This window comes from Strigops habroptila, chromosome Z (genome assembly GCF_004027225.2).
Source record: "Strigops habroptila isolate Jane chromosome Z, bStrHab1.2.pri, whole genome shotgun sequence".
In the NCBI taxonomy this organism is placed as follows: Eukaryota; Metazoa; Chordata; class Aves; order Psittaciformes; family Psittacidae; genus Strigops; species Strigops habroptila.
Window position 1 is genome coordinate 101,653,229 of NC_044302.2, and position 18,434 is coordinate 101,671,662.

General features: G+C 47.3%; 2 protein-coding genes across 15 annotated transcripts in view; one reads left to right on the forward strand and one right to left on the reverse strand.

Moving 5' to 3' along the window:
- NEDD4L (NEDD4 like E3 ubiquitin protein ligase) overlaps nucleotides 1-5,283 on the forward strand; it is a 58,023-nt gene extending 52,740 nt beyond the window's left edge. For 13 of the 14 annotated variants that reach the window (XM_030474883.1, XM_030474880.2, XM_030474881.2 and 10 more), the window contains 6 exons: nucleotides 1,375-1,435; nucleotides 1,559-1,618; nucleotides 2,132-2,239; nucleotides 2,330-2,426; nucleotides 2,720-2,792; nucleotides 3,947-5,283. In XM_030474883.1, coding sequence (XP_030330743.1) covers nucleotides 1,375-1,435; nucleotides 1,559-1,618; nucleotides 2,132-2,239; nucleotides 2,330-2,426; nucleotides 2,720-2,792; nucleotides 3,947-4,049 — 502 coding nt within the window. In that variant the 3' untranslated portion in view covers nucleotides 4,050-5,283. The remainder of the gene's footprint in view (nucleotides 1-1,374; nucleotides 1,436-1,558; nucleotides 1,619-2,131; nucleotides 2,240-2,329; nucleotides 2,427-2,719; nucleotides 2,793-3,946) is intronic. The other variant, XR_003989781.1, reaches the window with a different exon arrangement.
- ALPK2 (alpha kinase 2) overlaps nucleotides 3,472-18,434 on the reverse strand; it is a 42,818-nt gene continuing 27,855 nt past the window's right edge. Inside the window, exons 10-12 of the mRNA XM_030474853.1 lie at nucleotides 11,687-11,840; nucleotides 8,852-9,061; nucleotides 3,472-3,794 (exon numbers count right to left, since the gene is read on the reverse strand). Coding sequence (XP_030330713.1) covers nucleotides 8,999-9,061; nucleotides 11,687-11,840 — 217 coding nt within the window. The 3' untranslated portion in view covers nucleotides 3,472-3,794; nucleotides 8,852-8,998. The remainder of the gene's footprint in view (nucleotides 3,795-8,851; nucleotides 9,062-11,686; nucleotides 11,841-18,434) is intronic.

Below are 18,434 nucleotides of genomic sequence, written 5' to 3' on the forward strand. Positions count from 1 at the left end.
TCCCCATGTCTGTCAATCTGTCCCTGTGTCCGTCTGTCCTTGTCTCCGTCTGTCCCTGTGTCCGTCTGTCTGTCCATGTGTCCGTTTGTCTGTTCCCGTGTCCATCTGTCTGTCCCTCTGTCCGTCTGTCCATGTGTCTGTCCCTGTGTCCGTCTGTCCATCTGTCTGTCCCTGTGTCCGTCCCCACGTCCATCTGTCTGTCCATGTGTCCCTCTGTCTGTCCCTGTGTCCATTTGTCTGTTCCCGTGTCCATCTGTTCCCCGTCCCTCTGTCTGTCCCTGTGTCCATCTGTCTGTCCCTGTGTCCGTCTGTCCATATGTCTGTCTGTCCCCGTGTCCGTGTGTCTGTCCATATGTCCCTCTGTCCCCATGTCCATCTGTCTGTCCCCGTGTCCGTCTGTCCGTGTGTCCGTCTGTCCCCGCGTCTTTGTCTGTCCCCGTGTCCCTCTGTCTGTCCCCGTGTCCGTCTGTCTGTCCATATGTCTGTCTGTCCCTGTGTCCGTATGTCTGTCACCATGTCCCTCTGTCTGTCCCCATGTCCGTATGTCTGTCCATATGTCCCCTGTCCCCATGTCCGTATGTCTGTCCATGTGTCCGTCTGTCTGTCCCGACGTCCATGTGTCTGTCCCCGTGTCCGTCTGTCTGTCCACATGTCCCTCTGTCCCCATGTCCATCTGTCCATGTGTCTGTCTGTCCCCATGTCTGTCCTTGTCTCCGTCTGTCCCTGTGTCCATCTGTCTGTCCATGTGTCTGTTTGTCTGTTCCCATGTCCATCTGTCTGTCCCCACGTCCGTGTGTCTGTCCCCGTGTCCCTGTCTGTCCGTCTGTCCCCGTGTCCGTCCGTCCCCACGTCCGTGTGTCTGTCCCTGTGTCCGTCTGTCCCCACATCCGTCTGTCCCTGTGTCCCTCTGTCTGTCCCTGTGTCCGTTTGTCTGTTCCCGTGTCTGTCTGTCCCCACATCCGTCTGTCCCTGTGTCCCTCTGTCTGTCCCTGTGTCCGTCTGTCGATGTGTCCGTCTGTCCCTGTATCCATCTGTCTGTCCCTGTGTCCGTTTGTCTGTCCCCACGTCCGTCTGTCCCTGTCCCTCTGTCTGTCCCCATGTCCGTCTGTCTGTCCCCATGTCCGTCTGTCTGTCCCCACGTCCGTCTGTCTGTCCCCGTCCCTCTGTCTGTGTCCGTGTGTCTGTCCATATGTCCATCTGTCCATGTGTCCATCTGTCTGTCCCCGTGTCCCTCTGTCTGTCCATATGTCTGTGTGTCTGTCCCCGTGTCCATCTGTCTGCGTGTCTGTCCATATGTCCATTTGTCTGTCCCCGTGTCCCTCTGTCTGTCCATATGTCCCTCTGTCCCCGTGTCCATCTGTCTGTCTCCTGCAGCCTGGTCATCCAGTGGAGGTTTGTGAACAGAGTGCAGAAGCAGATGAATGCTTTCCTGGAGGTAAGGGCCTTCCCAATCCTTCTGTGTCCCCTTTCCTCCCCTGAAGCCAAGGATCCTGTTAGCTACAAACAGGATCTGCCCTGGAATTACACGGGATTTGACCTGGGCTCTGCTTGTTTCCAGGGATTCACAGAGCTGCTGCCTATCGATCTGATTAAGATTTTTGATGAAAATGAACTCGAGGTGAGTTCAGGGGCCAGGGCAGGAATGCTCATCCCAAAGAGCTGGGGTAGATCCAACTCCTCAGGAATGCTCATCCCAAAGAGCTGGGGTAGATCCAGCTCCTTGGCCATCCCTTACTCTTTGTAAGGGAATTTGCACACAAGATCCTTTGCTGATAGAGGGATTTGTCTCCCTGTTAATAAATGTATTGACACATAAAAGCACAGCAATGGGTAATTAGTCAGTGAGTGAGTATGTGCATATAAAAGCCTGTGAGTAGCTTATAGCTTCCTGAGTTGATACCATTATGCCCTTACCTGTCTGTTTTGAGCAAAACACTGTCACACAGCGTTTTGCTGCTGTGACACAAGCACAGCGCAGCATCTCTTCAAGAACCTGGAATTCTCCTTGCGAATCTCCTAAGGAAAAGCTCAAACTCCCCTTTACATTTGCATTTATATTTGTGCTGTTTAAAGACAACAGAGGTCACAGAGTAACACACGTAACACCATAACCATTTACTTCCCTGTGTAGCTGCTGATGTGCGGCCTCGGCGACGTGGATGTCAATGACTGGAGACAACACACCATCTACAAGAACGGCTACTGCCCCAACCACCCTGTCATCCAGTGGTTCTGGAAGGTAAAGCTGGGTGGCCACGTCACTTACACACCCGAGTGAAGCTCAGTACCACCAGTGTGTAGAGCTGTGCCTGTTGTGTGTTTCCAACAGGCTGTTCTGCTGATGGATGCTGAGAAACGGATCCGGCTGCTGCAGTTCGTCACGGGGACCTCACGTGTGCCTATGAATGGATTTGCTGAACTCTATGGTGAGAAGATCTGTTAACCAAGGGCTTTACTGGTTAAATGGCAATGTCTGGTTACTACTGCTGCATTACACATCCTTTACACAAAGGTAGATCATCTTCAGAGGCTAACAGAGCTTAGAAATAACTAACCACATTCCTATTTGCTTTAATGAAATTGTAACTAAGTTTGATACAACTGATACAAATGGTACAATTTGTAGCAATATAAACCTTAAATGTTACAAACGGTGGGTGAGGAGGTCTCTGTGGCGTCCAACAACTCACGTTCCATGTGGTGTTTCACTTTCACCCAGGTTCAAATGGTCCTCAGCTGTTTACAATAGAGCAATGGGGAAGTCCTGATAAACTGCCCAGAGCTCACACATGGTAAGTCATAAAACCACAACATGAAATATCTTTTCTGTGCTCTTTTGCACAGGAAAGGGGAAAAGTTGTGCCTGTGCTCATCTCTGGCATGTTTTAGCTCTGGATCATACAGCGTTTAGCAAATGGGATACTCTGAAACCTACACACACACGTGTGACTCTGTCTATTCATCCATGTGTGTATTTAAAAGTCAAAGACATGGACACATGAAAGGCCACATTCATAGAGTAGGTGTAGGCCCTTCTAATAAGCACTTTTTAATGCTATTTACTACGTTCCAAGTCACCTTCAACACTCGGGACTTCTATTAAGTGCTTGTGTGTTAAAATGGGTGTTAGATAGGCTAGGCTTTATTTTACAGCTCTTGTGTGGTTCCTGGGATTGGGAAAACCAGCAAAAGGAATTGCATTTAATGTTTAGTTAGTATAATGTGAATGTAACAGAACAGCCCCAGGATGCCGTGCTATGTAAAGGTCCTAAAAATGAGAGGCTATAAAATCTCATCATTTAATCCTAATGTATAGAGTTTGTAAGTGGTGAAAGCATTTGGTACCAGCCTTGTCTTACCTTAAATCCAGGTTCTTGATGTGCAAGAGAGTAACTTAACTAGTGCTGTGGAGGAAAACAAGCTTTTAGCTCAGGAGTGCAGAATGGTGATCCTGCCATGAACATCATCAGGCCAGAGAATAGCAAGTTTTATTTCAAAGCAAACAAAACCCAACACATTCCAAAGCCAACTCATCCATTCACCGCTCAGTTACCTGTTAGATCTTACAGGACCTTTCCAAGACCTCCTTTTGGATGGTTCTTCTTTTCTCCTGAGGTTGGACAATGTGTCCTGTAAATTCAGAGCATCTTTCTGAGTGTTGGGAAACCACCTTTTAGCAAAGAGGAAATGTTTCCCATCAGCTCGTTACAGTGGGGGTGGTTCCTTTCCTCAGGAATTCCCATGTCCAGCTCTGGAAAGCAGCAGCCACGAGGCAGGGCTGGTCTTGGGGGTACCTGCAGGAACACAAGTGTTAGGTGTATGAAGGCCACAGTGGAAATGCCACCATTAGGACAATGAGATGTTCCCTGTGACCTTTCCTAGTTCTCCACGACTATGTGTAGTTTTCCATGGATTGCTAAGTGGTTCTTTCCCTTCTCACCCCCAGCTTTAATCGCCTCGACTTACCTCTCTATGAATCCTTTGAAGACCTGCGGGAGAAGCTCCTGATGGCGGTGGAGAACGCGCAAGGCTTTGAAGGAGTGGATTAGCTGTCCCGCCTCTCCCTGCACTCACTCTGCTTGGCCCGAGGGCCCGTGGTGACTCTGGCACAGCCGTGCCCGGCGCTGCCTCACGGAGCAAACCCTGCGGGGTCCCACTCCAGGAGTTGAACTGTGCCCTGGGGGGGCCGGCCCCGTGCCATGGACTGAGGCCGGTCCAGCAGGACTTGCTCTATTTATGTTGTGCCTCTGTAGGCAAAGCCCTTAATAAATATTTTACATAATTTCTAATGGCAATGAATGGGATTAATCCTTTTCCAGGTATAGTATTCCAGCTCATGTTTACTTTTCCATTGATTTAGCCAGTTTCAGATTTTATTTCCTTACAATTAAATATCATCTACTTGGACAACTGAGCATTTTTCTTAATTTCATACCAGACTGGAGGCCAGTGGCATTCTCTCAAAGCACACTTTGAGCCTCGTGTTCCCCAACCATGAAGGAGGTAGGAAGAGGCTGGGAAGCTCCTCGACGTGGCTGCGTGGCGAGAGCAACTCCTCCCTGAGCACAGCAGTGTTTTCCTGGCTCCAGAAGCACGGACTGGACATTGCATTGTGTATAAATATGGGGCTGGTTCCAGGCAGGGGAGCACCACACACACCATAGCATGCCAAATCTCATGTCCAGTAACCAAACTGCTGCACCACTGGTAATACATACATGTACTATAACTACTATGTGGGGTAGGGTTGGCATCAAGCATTTCAGGTGCTGAACCCTGGCCTTACCTTTGTACAGTGGTTCTGTATCTCCCTTCCCAGGCGTTTTGGATGGATCCTGGCACTGTGGGATTTGGCACTATGGAAAACCAACCTGTTTGGCTCAGCTCTGGACGTGTTTGCTCCCAACAGCTAAACACCACCGGGGCTGGGTTTGTTTGGAACTGCACCGACTCTAAAGGCACTTTATGTAATCCATGGAAAGTCATATCTGGTTTTATCAGCACATTAATGTGATTCTGTTCCTCACTGCACATGTCTCTCTGGTGCAATATCTATCACTTGTGAACTTGGCTGCTGCTGCTGCTGTATAAAGGAAAACCCCAGCTGTAGAGCTGAGCCTGCAGACATGGTTTTGTGATTTCTTTTTTACTTAATCACAAAGATTTATTTACTATACTCTGCTATCTCTCTCCTCCATTTTGTTACCTCTGCCATGTTGCATGCCTGAACTATACTGTCTGAGTTGCATCTCTTTTGTGACGGATTAAAAGTGACGATTCCTACTCGGTGCGCTCAAGTTCAGTGGTTGCCGCGCTGCGAGGGCAGGGCTGAGCTTTGCCCTCACTTACCTGCACACAGGGGTTTACCCCAGGAACCCATTCATGCCTGTGAAGGAGGACAACACATGCCAGACACGATGTCACCACACTGCCACCAGCTCTCTGAGCCCTGTCCTCACCAGGTACAACCTGCACCTGAGAACTGGAAAGAAACCTTCATGCCTTGACAGTCAGCACACACTTGTGTGCTTACAAAGAGCTGACAATCATGTTATTTGAACACAGGTTAACATTAATTTCCTGTTAAGCTTTTCCTGACATTCCTTTCTGACCTTGTACATGGGAAGTTAGGCTGCATCCAAGTAGGTACAGTGGATTTTGGGGTGGTTGGATGCCGTCCAATGCCATGTGTTGGAACCTTGGGAACTCTTTTGGTTATGAACTGAGATGTAATCTCATGGATGGCTCAAGGCTGTGACCCTTCACAACAGGTTTACAAACAAATATATCAGAGCCCTTCCAGCTCTCTGGAATTACATAGTGACATCAGACTAGAAGGGAAATTGTTACTGTTTTGATTTCAAGGAAAATTGAGAACATCTTTACAAGCCACTCGCCTCACAAATCGACACCCCAAAATCATTCCCCAGGTACCAAAACAGTGAGACAAAGTCCAGCCTATGAACTGTAGATAATGTGCATTTGGACTGCTGTGCTTTATTGGAGAGAAGGGGTTTAATTGTTAGGAAGCAGCTTGATATTAAACAAAGGAGCCCTTGACTCCTCAAGGTGTGCCACTAGAGTGGCAGCTTTGGGCTCACCTGTACAGATGTGCTACAGCTCCCTTTGCTATGGGGTCCAGCAGTAACCCAGATGTGGTGGTCACAAGGCCACTTGTGGGATAAGCCATGGGGAACTGCTCAGCCCAGCTCCATTCCTGTGTAAAGCTGGTTTTGAGGCTATCAGAAGCCCTCCTGTTTGCTACAACCACCCAGCTGTCGCTGTCCCTACAGGGACACCAGCCCCTGCTGACACACACTGTATCTCACAACTCAGATTCCATTCCTGGTGGCTACATCAATGGCTAAACCCCTTCTCACCAGCCAGAGTTGGGGTCCTCTGGGCTATGACATAACCCAGAAGTGCCCTTCAGTTTGCACTACCCACAGAGCCTGGCTGTGCAAAGGGGCAGCTCACAGGAAAGGGATCTTAGCTATTTATTTAACATATTTAACCAGAATTCCAGCCTTTCCACCTGAAACCTACATTTGAAGGCATCTTTCTGGGAACAAAATGCCATTTACTTAAAACATCCAAACCACAAAGCAGCAAAGACTCCAGTGGGACTCGTATCTCAGCCCTGTGCCTGTGTTAACACAACACTCTTGTGAGTGCCCAGACCCATATGGCTGCAAGGGCTGCTTATCACTATGTGATAAGCATAGTAGAAAACAGGTACGCCACCAGATTGGACATCTTAAGGTGCACATTCATTTCCTCACCTTTCCAAGAAAACCTTTTCCTTTTCTATGTAGCATTACAACAAGAAGAAACCCAACAGCCTTCACCCATCTGTTGTGATGTTACACTAGGAATAACACATATGTGAAACACATGGGAAGCTTCTAGACCTGGAATCCAAGCATGTGACTGTCACATACCTGCCACTGTCACAGTGCACCTCACACCCACCAGGGACCATCAGTGCAAGCCACATTTGGGCATGTGTCCATCAGCACTCACTGCTAACACCCTGTCTGCCCACACTGCTCCACACTTCCATGCTGGGCTCTTGTCCCTTCCTGGCCTATTTCCACAGGGACTTTGCTGGTTTCCTCAGTGTTGTTAATGTGTAGCTGTAAACCCCAGCCTGCACCCACACACAACAGCACCCGTGCTGCAGTTTCAGGCTTCAACCCACTGCTTGGATTTGATACACTCCGGGGAATGGATTTACGGACAAAATCCTCCGTTTCTTTTCTGAGGAGCAATGAAAGAAGCCGCAGTTTGGGTTCCTGACAGCAAAAACTCAATGTAATAAAACCAACTTCTTGTAATAAAATGATGCAGCTTAATTAAACATTTACTAAAGAATTATGGAAGCTACAGCATTTTGTACTTTAAATCTATTCCTTGGCTCTCTGAAGCTTTGCTAAAACAGCAAGTGCCTGCAGGTCACAGCTGGATGTGGCTGGGGAGCCCCTGGCCTGTCACACTAACATGAGGTTAGTGACTCTGCAGCAGGTAAGCCACAAACCCTGCACCTCTCCCAGCTGCTTACTGGCATCACCTCTGTTCCACCATCATTTCAGTGCAAGAGCTGTGACACTCCATCAGGCTCCCACGAGAAGCTCTCTCGGGTTCCCCAACCCCACAGTGACCACACAGCAGCACCTTCTCCTGTTTAAGCCATTCCTGAAATCCATGTGAATGTTCCATCCTCTTTCTTGTGTGTCTTCTGCCACAGCAGAGTTCTCTGCAGCCCACAACAACACTGATACCACAAACAAAACACCCCACTGGCTGCGAGACTCAGGTTTCAGTTTAACCATACAAGTCAACGCATTAGTAAAGCTGTTTTCATCTTCGGTGGTACAATCCTGATGCTGTTGCATTATGAACAGCTTCTTGGTAATAGCAATGGAACTAATGTTGCTTTTCTGTTATGCAGTGTGAATGCCTAACTTAACACCACACACAAACCAAAGCACAGTGACAAACCCCACCCCAAAACCCCGCTAAACCTAACCAAATCCAGACAAACTACACCACAAGTCATATTTCTAACTTAACAACTCACTTTTGGAATACAGTAGGTTCCTCTTCAGCTAATATCAGGGCTTAAGAGTTGCAGATGGAATACATGATCTGTTAGTCTTAACCATAGGATCAATATGTAATAAATCATACCCTGGCTTTGAGCTTCTCACTAAGCACAGCATTGATGTGATTTGCACTAACACAGCAAGTTACCTGTCAAAGGAGTGGTTTAGGATCACTCAAAGAATCACCAAAGGTAGTAGCAAAAGTAGTTTTAATATGAATGTATGAAAGCGTGACTGTAAAGTTCAATGGTTCACTCTAGTACTGGGTGCGCGGATGAAGCACACAAAGGAAAATAGAATCGATTTAGAATGAGACTGAAGAAGCAAAAGGGAAAGGGAGAGTCTTCCATTGAGTCATGAGACTGGTCCCCCCAGCTCTCTAAACTCCTGGTGGAGCCCAGGTGAGGCTGGATCTAGTCCTAGTCTCAGACTTGGTCAACGATTTATGTCTAAAGGGTTGCATATGTACAAGATGTCAGCAGAAGATGATCTTAACATGGTGGTGTAAAAGTAGCAGTTCACCAGAGGTGGGGTTTTACACAGCTTTTCACCTAGCAGCACTCTGCAGTTTAAGGTGGATCACAAGACTTAGTAGCAGTTTGTAAATGTTAAATTAATCAGTGGGATTTACTACAGTCACAACAGTGACTTAGTTACAGATGTGAGGTGACAACATTCACACTACACTTGCTATACAATATCTAAATCACCCACACAGACACTAAGACATATGTATAACGACATACCTGGTAAAAATTCCCTTGAATTCAGTGGAATGCTCACTTCAGACATCTCAGCATGTCTCAGCAGATGAGGGTTGAGGAGTCTTTCAGCAGTGGTCCTCCAAACTTCCCAGCCTTGGGAGTTCACAAGCTCTGAGGGGCTGTGCTGGTCTAAGCTGAGTACTGCACAGGCACTTGCTCCTTGCCCTCTTCCCAGTGGAATGGGGAGGAGAACTGGAAAAAAGGGGAAAAAAGGTGGGTTAAGAACAGTTTAATAATTGAAAATATAAGAATAATAATGCAATAATAATAATAGGAGAGAGAAAAAGAGGAAGGAATAAACTCACCCCCAAAAATAAACCCAAGTGATGCCCTGTACAACTGCTCAGCACCCACTGATCAATGCCCAGCCCGTGTCCCACCAGCAGCAATCAGCCCCTCCTGGCATGACTTTTTCCAGTATGGAATATCCCTTGGGCTGGTTAAGGTCAATCCTCCTAGTGCCCCTCCTCACTGCAAGAGGATGGGAAACTGGGAAGTCCTCAGTTAGGGTTAGTACTGCTCAGCAAGAACTAACATCAGCCTCTTCTCAACACTGTTCTCAGACTGAAGCCAACACACAGTTGTCTACCAGCTACTAGGAAGAAAAGAAACTGTATCCCAGCAAAAACCAGGACAGAGGCATCCCACTCAGAGGGAGAGGCTGGTGGCAGCCCGCTGCAATCCAGAGAGCTCAAAGGACCCCTGGAATTTTCCAAATTCCAGTAACAATGGTACCATTCCACTTGGGCTATGACCAAGATGAGGAATGTTCCAAGGCTGTCAGGGGATGACTGATTATTCCTGCTGTCACTTCCCTCCTTAGCCGTGCCAGCATCCCTGGTACAGTCAAGGGGTGCTTCACCTCCCAAATCATTACACCAAGGCCAAGGCCTGATGGGAATTCCCAAGATCCCAGAGCAGCCCAGGGGGAGGGAATGCACACACACACTCCCCCCCCCCCCCCCACCTTCAGCTGCAATTTGCTGAGGAAGAAGGGAAGACAGACAGGCAAAAGCACAGCACCACACATGCCCCAATACCCTCTGCTTCAGCAAGTGTCCAGGAGCTCAGGAACTGGGGAAAAACAAGGGCTGCAAGGCAACTAGGAATAAAGGAATCTCTTGCTATGAGCCAGAAACACCATCCCAAATCCTGTTCGGTTTACCAACAGATGGGAATACCTGCTGTTAATCAAGTTACTAGAGCTCACTGATGTTGCCACATGGCTCCTTACAGACACCAACCCCCTAAATGACTCTGATGAGATTCTACTTGATTCTAGCAGCTACTGTGGTGCTGGAGTAACTCTGCTGTGTTGTTGATGGACATGAGCAAACATCTTTGTGCTGTAAAGCAACAACTCTGGGTGATGCTGAAACATCAGATTAACCAGCTCTCTTTACAACAAAAGGCTGAAATCAAAACCCACCTCGACATACACATCCTTACTATGTAACATTTGTGTGTGGCTAGTAAGGTTTTGTTGCCCTTGAGAAACAAGCAACCAACCCCCATGTCAGCATGTTCAAATCCCAAATCAATACCTACACATCCACACTACTCCATAGCCACCCACAGGAGACGCTGCAGTAACTGATTAGTAGTGATTCCATTTTTAATTCCAGCCCTGAAACCCAGTTGCTTCCTACCCTGACAAGGGAAAAATCCCGCACTATCCCAATGAATTCCTTTTCTGGCTGTTATTAATGACAACAATCCCAGATCTAGCTAAAGGTCCAGCTGGACCAGTACCTGATTTGCAGATGCTGACAAAACAGCTTCAGAGTAGGTAAATAGTAGTGCTTACAGCAAAGGCACTTGCAAACCCAAGTGATGTGCAGCTCAGGGACCTGTATAGAAGTGATGGCTTCTATTTTGTTACACGTAAATAGCCATACAATTTATATATAGTTAAAACCAAATAGTTTCTGGTGTCATGGGAAAGTGTGGTTGGAATTCTGGTGCAAAAGAGCTTCCAGGGCGTAGCTAGGGAAAAACATAAACTAGAAAGGACACAGGAGTGCCAAAGCCAGGATCAGGCACCCACTGCAGCATCCCCTCTTTGTGCCCTGCTCTCGGCTGTATTTCACCCACTCCACACCTCCAGCTAGCAGATGCCAATGTCCCCAAATCCATGATGTATATTAGGACATTATTTAGGGATAACACAGCAGAGCAATCGTGCACATGAGAATTACAGTTCTAACTATATTTAATGAGTATTTGGGCACTGAAAACCTACTGGCTACCACAAAAGGCTGAAATGCCTTTAAAAACCTGCCCAACCCCTTTGCTTCAGCAATCTTGAGTACTTTAAATCCAGCTGAATGGGAAGCTGAATTTCCTGCTTTCCTTTCATTCCAGGGTTGACTCCACATAAACCCCAGTCACTGACATTCCTACATAATACCATCAGGAGAAAGGCACCGGGGGTTTGCTATGGCAACCCAACAGGATCCGCTCCCGCTTCCAGCATGTCCAACACAAGGATCCCAAAGATAAATCATCTTTTCATGATTCCATTCATTATTTGCCCAGCTTTTGATTGAGAGCCCTGTTCAAATTCAATTTCCTCTTGCTCAAATGAATCTGCCTTTTTCCCTCAATTTCCTTTCTGCCATTTGCTGTGGGCATTTCATTGCGTTGACAGACAGAAGTGCAACACAACATAAACCCAAGATATAGTCATGACAAAACACTGCTCTGGATCTATTTTCTGTCATACCTCAACCTCATTAACACAAGGTTTTGGCTTTAAACTTCAGTGCCTTTCCCTCTCTGATAATGCTCTCCCAGTGCTGTACAACTAGCTCTTACCAAGACCTTCACTTCAGCAGGAGATAGACACGTGGTGGGTTTGCAAGTCTGACTATCTGGGAAGCTGAAGTCTTGGATGATGTGCAGTGGTGGTTCAGTCAGTTGTTGAAGCCAAGAGAGCCTGGTTTCCAAGTCAGGTGTCAGAAACAGGAGTCTGAGAATATAAAATAAGGAATTATATATATTAACAGGGAGAGAAATCAGGTTAACTATGCAATGTAATCTCTGCCTAGCTTTTAGATGCTCAAAACTTATCAAACCGAAATTATCCTTTGGTCAAAAGATGTGACTTTCCCTCTGTGCTCTGGTGAGACCCCACTCAGAGCTCAATGTGCAGCTCTGGGGTCCCCAGTACAAGAGGGACATGGACTTTTGGAGCAGGTCCAGAGGAGACCACAACGCTGCTGCAAGGGCTGGAGCAGCTCTGCTCTGGAGCCAGGCTGAGAGAGCTGGGCTGGTCCAGCCTAGAGAAGAGAAGGCTCCTTAAGGGGAGACCTTAAAGGAGGCTTACAGGAAAGGAGAGACACTTTTTATAGGGGCCTGCAGTATCAGAACAAGCACAGCATCATTTTTGCTGCCTCCGCGCAGGAACAGTGGGACAAAGCTGAGGCTTCTGCTTGTTCTGCTAATTCTGACTCATTACTTGCTCCATCCTGTCACCTTTCCAGGCTCAGTGCACACTGTGTTTGTGGGTACATCTCTATGCTGGAAAACTGGTAAGCTCAGTTTCCATTTCACAGAGCTGCCACTCCTGGAGTAGCCAGAGGACATAACCTCTGTGAAATCAGTTCTTAAACAAAAGCAAACTTTGCCCCTTGGCCTGAAGTTAAAGGGTAACAGAGATGGACACAAGATCGATGCTCAGCAAATACAAGCGGCATGCAGTGAGCAGACTCTGCTGTACCTCTAAGGATTCTGGTTTGCTGCTGTACGCCTTTAGGTTTAAGGGCTTCTTTACACAGAACAAAACCCAAAGCACACTTGGAAGCAGCTAGAGGTGAATATTTTGTGCTAGTCTAGGAATTTCCTTCCTCTGGAGTTGAGGGAACTGAGGGGTTCTTGTCCCCACAACTGACAACGTTTTCCCTACCAGCCAGTCATTTCCTTTGCCCGGTGCTCCATGAACAACAGCTTGTAAGAAAAGTGTCAAGTTTTAGCCAGTTCTATGTCCTCATCCAGCACACAGATGGTTCACAACCTCTATTTAATAGCAGTGCCAATAGGAATGTGATTACATGTTATCTCAATGCCTGTTACAACATGCAGCTCTTGGACCCAGTGTTTCCCAATTGTGCCCCGAGGCTTTTAAAGACAAAAAGGAGCATCCAGGCCAGATCATGAACTCTCTTTTCTCCCCTTGTATAAAGGGCTTTGTTATTTGAGTGAGGCAGGAAACATCTCCCTGGTGCTCCTTTCTTTCACTTGTCACAACAGTCTGACCCCAACACCCTCCAGCCAGACATTCCATTAGTCCCATGACAAGCAGCAGCCCAAGCCAAACCAAAGCGCTCCTCAGCAACAAGCCAGACTGACAACTGCTCTCCTGGCCTATATAGGGCAGTTGCACTGTGCCAGAACATGGACCAGAACAAGGGCAAAGGCTCGGTGTTGATGTGCTGTTAACAATGACAGCTTGGCAGCACAGCAGCATAGGGAAGAAGTGGTAACAACTGCAGCAAGAGTTAAACCAACACGCACCCGTCTTTAGGTTTTGGGACTCCGAATTCTCACAATAACAGAGATGCTGAGGTACTGTTTGCTAAGAAAACCTCTTACAGCTTTTAGAACACAAATTAATCAGGGCTTAAGCATAGACACAAACACTAAAGAGAGTCAGTATCAGCTCTTCTAAACCAGAGGTTTGGACCAGAACTTGCATCTCCCCCCATGTGGGCTCCTGGAAGCAAGATCTTGCTCCATATCCAGCTTAGATGAAAGCCCAATGACAAAATCCCCCAGCTCCTCTGAATATTTAACAGCTGCTTTTGTGTCTGACCTCTCAGGTCTTAAATGCAGGATCCAGGAAACTCGGATCAGATCCAGTTCCCAAAGTTCTGCTCCTTTCACAAGCACATCAAACCCCTGGAGTACAGCCTGGTGGTACATACTCCATACATATGGATAATCTTACCATAAACAGTTCTCCGTTTGTGAAGTATACCTTCAAGATCTCTATTCCTGACTGCCAAGCTGTCATTTCTTGCCTGGCAAACAGTCTAACAGCATCAGTACAAGTCACTCAGCACTTTTTCCTCTTTCAGGTGATAAAAGCATCATTTTCAGCCCAGTAGCTGCATAAAGCAGTAAACACAGAGTCAGCCTTGGCCTGGGAGTGCAAAGATCCGTTTTCTTAACATCACCTTACACAGCTTTCATGTGGCTCTACAAGAAAAGGAAGGGATGAAGCCACTGTGCTACATCCCCTCCCAGGCTCCTTTAGCTCTTGTTCACAAAGCCTGAAACACCACATTCCCTTACTCCTGCTCCTTTGTCACAGGACAAGTAGCTATCAAACACAAGCCTATTAGCAGTATCTAAGTTCACAGTAAGAAGAATAGATGGAAGCAATTCAAGGCACTTTGAGGACAGTTACAAACTAGTCACCACAGTTCAGGAAGTGACAGTTTCTTACATGTCGTATGGAACAACATGGAAACCAACACGACCTTCAGGGGAGTCAGAGGCTTTCCTATGCCTATGGCATGCACAAGTAAGGGTTTCCTAAGAAATTCAGAACGCAAACTCAACAATATCCAACAACAGAACATAAGTGGCATATAATAGGGAGAACTGAGGCTTGTTTGACTGTCACAGCAACTTGAAGTTAACCTGCACAAAGAATTGTCATCGGGTTTGCCTGTTGGACTCATGTAAAAATGCCTTTTTCTTCCCTGTTTTCCTTTTTGTCTCCAAGGCTGATGTATATATACATGTATATATCCACATCACTCTTTATCTGTGCCCTTGCATGTGTTTAAATAGCTTTGTTTGAGCACAGCTGCCCACATGCTGAAGGCCAGGAGTCCAATGACCCAGCAGTCACCCACCCAGCAGCCTGTTTGTTCATGGCTGCTGGTCCCTGCTGGCAGAGCAGGAGGGGGGCAGGAGGTGGCACCCCCCCCCCAAGAGCTCAAACCAGGGGTTCAGCAAAACCTTTCACATTGCAAATGGGAACAACAGCCCAAATACGTTGGAAAGGCCACTACAGATCCTTGAGAAACTCCTGGGGACAAAGCTGACAACTACTGCCTCCATTCTGTTGTCTCTCCTATAGCTTGATACTTGGTTATATGAAGACCTCCCTTTCCACCCCATCAGCTTCAGTGCTTTAAGAACCCATTAGGTCTGTTGCAAATGCAAAAAGCCCCACATCAAGCAGATTCCCTTCTCCAAATGCCATGGCATCCTTCAGATTTGGGATGCCTGCTATTTTCCATACAGAAGCATTCCAACTCATTCCCAGTATTTGCATCACTTCAATAGGTGCTGGAGCAGAGAACCCCAAGGAGCAATGCACAGCACCCTGCACTGGTCTGTGCTCAGTTCCCTCCTGCTCTCATGCTCCCAAGCACAGTATCTGAAAGCTTGATTCACACTCCATGTGCCCTGTGGTTGCATGGCCAGATCCTGCCTCAGCTGCATTAGGACAGCCTCTGGTTGACCCCTGGCACTTCCCTGTTCCACTTCCCGAGCCCCCCTGCAGTCCTAAAACCCAACCAACACTTATGGACCTCAGAGCCCTCACAAGCAGTTTCTCAGGGACACTGCTCCCCAGCTCCCTGGTGTTTGCTCTCCTGAAAGCGGGGCAGCAGCTCTGCTGAGCTTTATTCTCATGGCATCAACACATGTTAAACTTCACCACTTCATGCTCACTGTGGCCAAGACAGCCACCAACCATCACACCTCCCACTGCCAAGTCCATGTCCCTGAGTGCCACATCCATGTCGTTTAGATACCCCCAGGGATGGTGACTCCAGCACTGCCCTGGGCAGCCTGTTCCAGTGCTTGACAACCTTTTTGGTGAAGAAATAGTTCATAATATCCAATTTATGCCTCTGCTGATGCAACTTGAGGCCATCTCCTCTTGTCCTATTGCTCGTTACTTGGGAGAAGAGACCAACAAATCACCCCAGAGGGTTTGTTCATTTACCTGAAGTTAAAGCAGAGCTCACTGCTTACAGAAGGCTGATAAGAAGGATTAATATTTAACATGCTCAAGTTCATGTATGTGATACAGCTCTGAGCAGCAGCAAGCCCTGAGAACATAGCACCTCACTCCACCACTCACACTGGGAACACATGTGCATTTCCCCACCAGCAGGCTCATTTCACAACATTCAAACCTATGTTCCTCTCTGCACACCTCAGGGGCTTGGCAAACCCCACAGCCCCCAAGAGGAGAACAGGCTCTCAGTGCCCAAACCTGTGCATGGGGGTTGAAATCACAATGAATGGCACCCTGAGAAACAAAGCCCCATCTATCACAGGGCAAACACAGCCCAGGCTAAGTGCTAGAGAGGCAGTACTGCTCAAATCTAAGAGCAGGCTGGTGCTCGAGTAATCTTTAACACAGCCAGCCCCGTGGCTGTGACACAGAGGCACAAGTGCCACCTTTGCACAGTGCCAGTCCCACCACACACTGCTCCAGGCAGCTGAGGTGGAAACCATCAGCTCATACCTGGAGGAAATAACCCACTTCCCACTCAGGAGAAAGGTCTGTGTATGTGGTGCTTTGATTTCTCCAGCCACAATAAACTGCCTCAGAAGAACAACAAGGTTTCAGGAGTGTTCTAGGAACAGCAGGTGAGTTCCATGTTTCATTTCATACAGCATTTACCCTGTAAGCATAACTATGATTTGTAACTTGCTAAGCAGAGCGAATGATCTAAGTGAGCCTGGAAAGCAAACCCTGTTGAAATGACTGCAGGTTGCATAGTTCGAGTCACCACTTGGACAAGAAAATAACTGATTTTTACTTGATCTGTAAGTGAACTCAAACCTGTCTTCTATTTAATAGAATTAATGCACTGAGACCACTAAAACAAGAATTGAATTGATTGCCAATACAACAGAAATACAACAACAGGTTGGAAGGTGTCATTTTACTTCAGTGCCAGTTTAGCTTTGGAAATTAAACCCCCAGAAAATCCAGACTCTTTCAGCTGAAGCTGACTCCTCTGAGGCTAAACACGTGCTTTAAAGGTGCAGAGGAGGTTAGATACATGCTTTGTGTTCTGAGATGCTACCAGTGATTCAGCAATAGAGGCTGTCCTGATGCATTATGGGGCTATACAGTCATAAACCCCTATAGGGACTGTTAGAGACTGATCCAGCAGATACCTTGCTCCAAAAGCACTGAAACATCTCAGTATTCCCAAACAAACCTGTTTTCAGGTAATACATTAAAGCAGGCATTTGTCACAAAGCAAACAGCATTTCTCTCCCCCACCTTGAGGGTGTTTTCTCCTTTAAAAAGCTCATGTGGATCTTCATTTCTCCATTAAAAAATACAGAAAGCAAATGGGTTTGACCAGCAACTAGTTCCTCTTTCAAGCAGTAATACCAATGCAATAGTAAGAAATGAAGCACGGAGAAAAGGAAGCTTCAAATTCATTCTTTTCACTGAACTCTGAGCACAACATTGTCTAACCTGGAAAACCAGTGGCAATAGGTGACCTGAGCTGGTATGCGGTTCCACAGGCAGCTCATTCCTGCTATTGGCATCCAACTCCTAATAGAGCTCAGGGATTCCTTAAAGAGCTCCTGCATTCAGTCAGTCCCTTCCCTGCCCTGCCCTCCCCATCCAGTGAGAGGATGAGCAGCTCCTCCCTCTTACAGTGAGCTCAAGCTCCTTTGGAAAACATTAGCACAGCCACATGTCAATGTTATCATGGATTATAAGAACACGCACAAGGAACAACCACATCATTGAACGTTTTTGTTTCACAGCAGCTATTTCACGGTGAGGTAGAGGACGGGGTGTTCTTTGATCTCAAAGAGCAGCACAAGCATGTCCTGAAGCTTTGCTGAGAATATTCACTTCAAACATAAATTAAAAACCCCAGAGTTGTAGGGCACTGCACCAAGAGAGAATTCCACACACACCATCCACCATTGCCTGCTGGACAGGGCAACCAGCCCTGGGGACCACAGGGGAGCACGCTAGACCGCAGAACCCCAGGCAGGCCCTGCCACCACATGTGACAAAGCAGCTCTGCCTCAGCCAGAGCAATGCCCAGCCATGGGTTGCACCCTAAATACTGCTCCTCGAAACAGCAGCTCCTCAGCAACACTCATCTAGATCCAGCCTCTCCCCCAGCTCCACCACATGCCAGAGCATGTTCTGACTGACAATCCCTCAATGCCTCATGAGACCTGGCACTCTGTAGCTGCTCTCCAGCCCTTCCATGAAAGTTCCACTCAAGGAGGCCACAGACAAGGCAGATCATCACCTTTTGTCTCAGCTACTGGGACTCTAGTGCCAACATTCCTGTTCCACATACAGTTAAGTTCTATCAATGCATATGCTACAGATGCTCACATAAACATCAAACAGGTATTTAGCAAAGCCCAGAGCTTCTAAATTGCTGGGACATGACTGCTTTATCCCAGTCCATCACCACTGGCTTTGGGATTACACCTCTGGGAGCTCAGTGCCACACTGCTTAGTCAGTGGGCTGCAAAGCCACCAATTCAAGAGCTGACTTTGAAAAGCACCTTTGATTCTGTCCTGAACAACCCCCTCCAG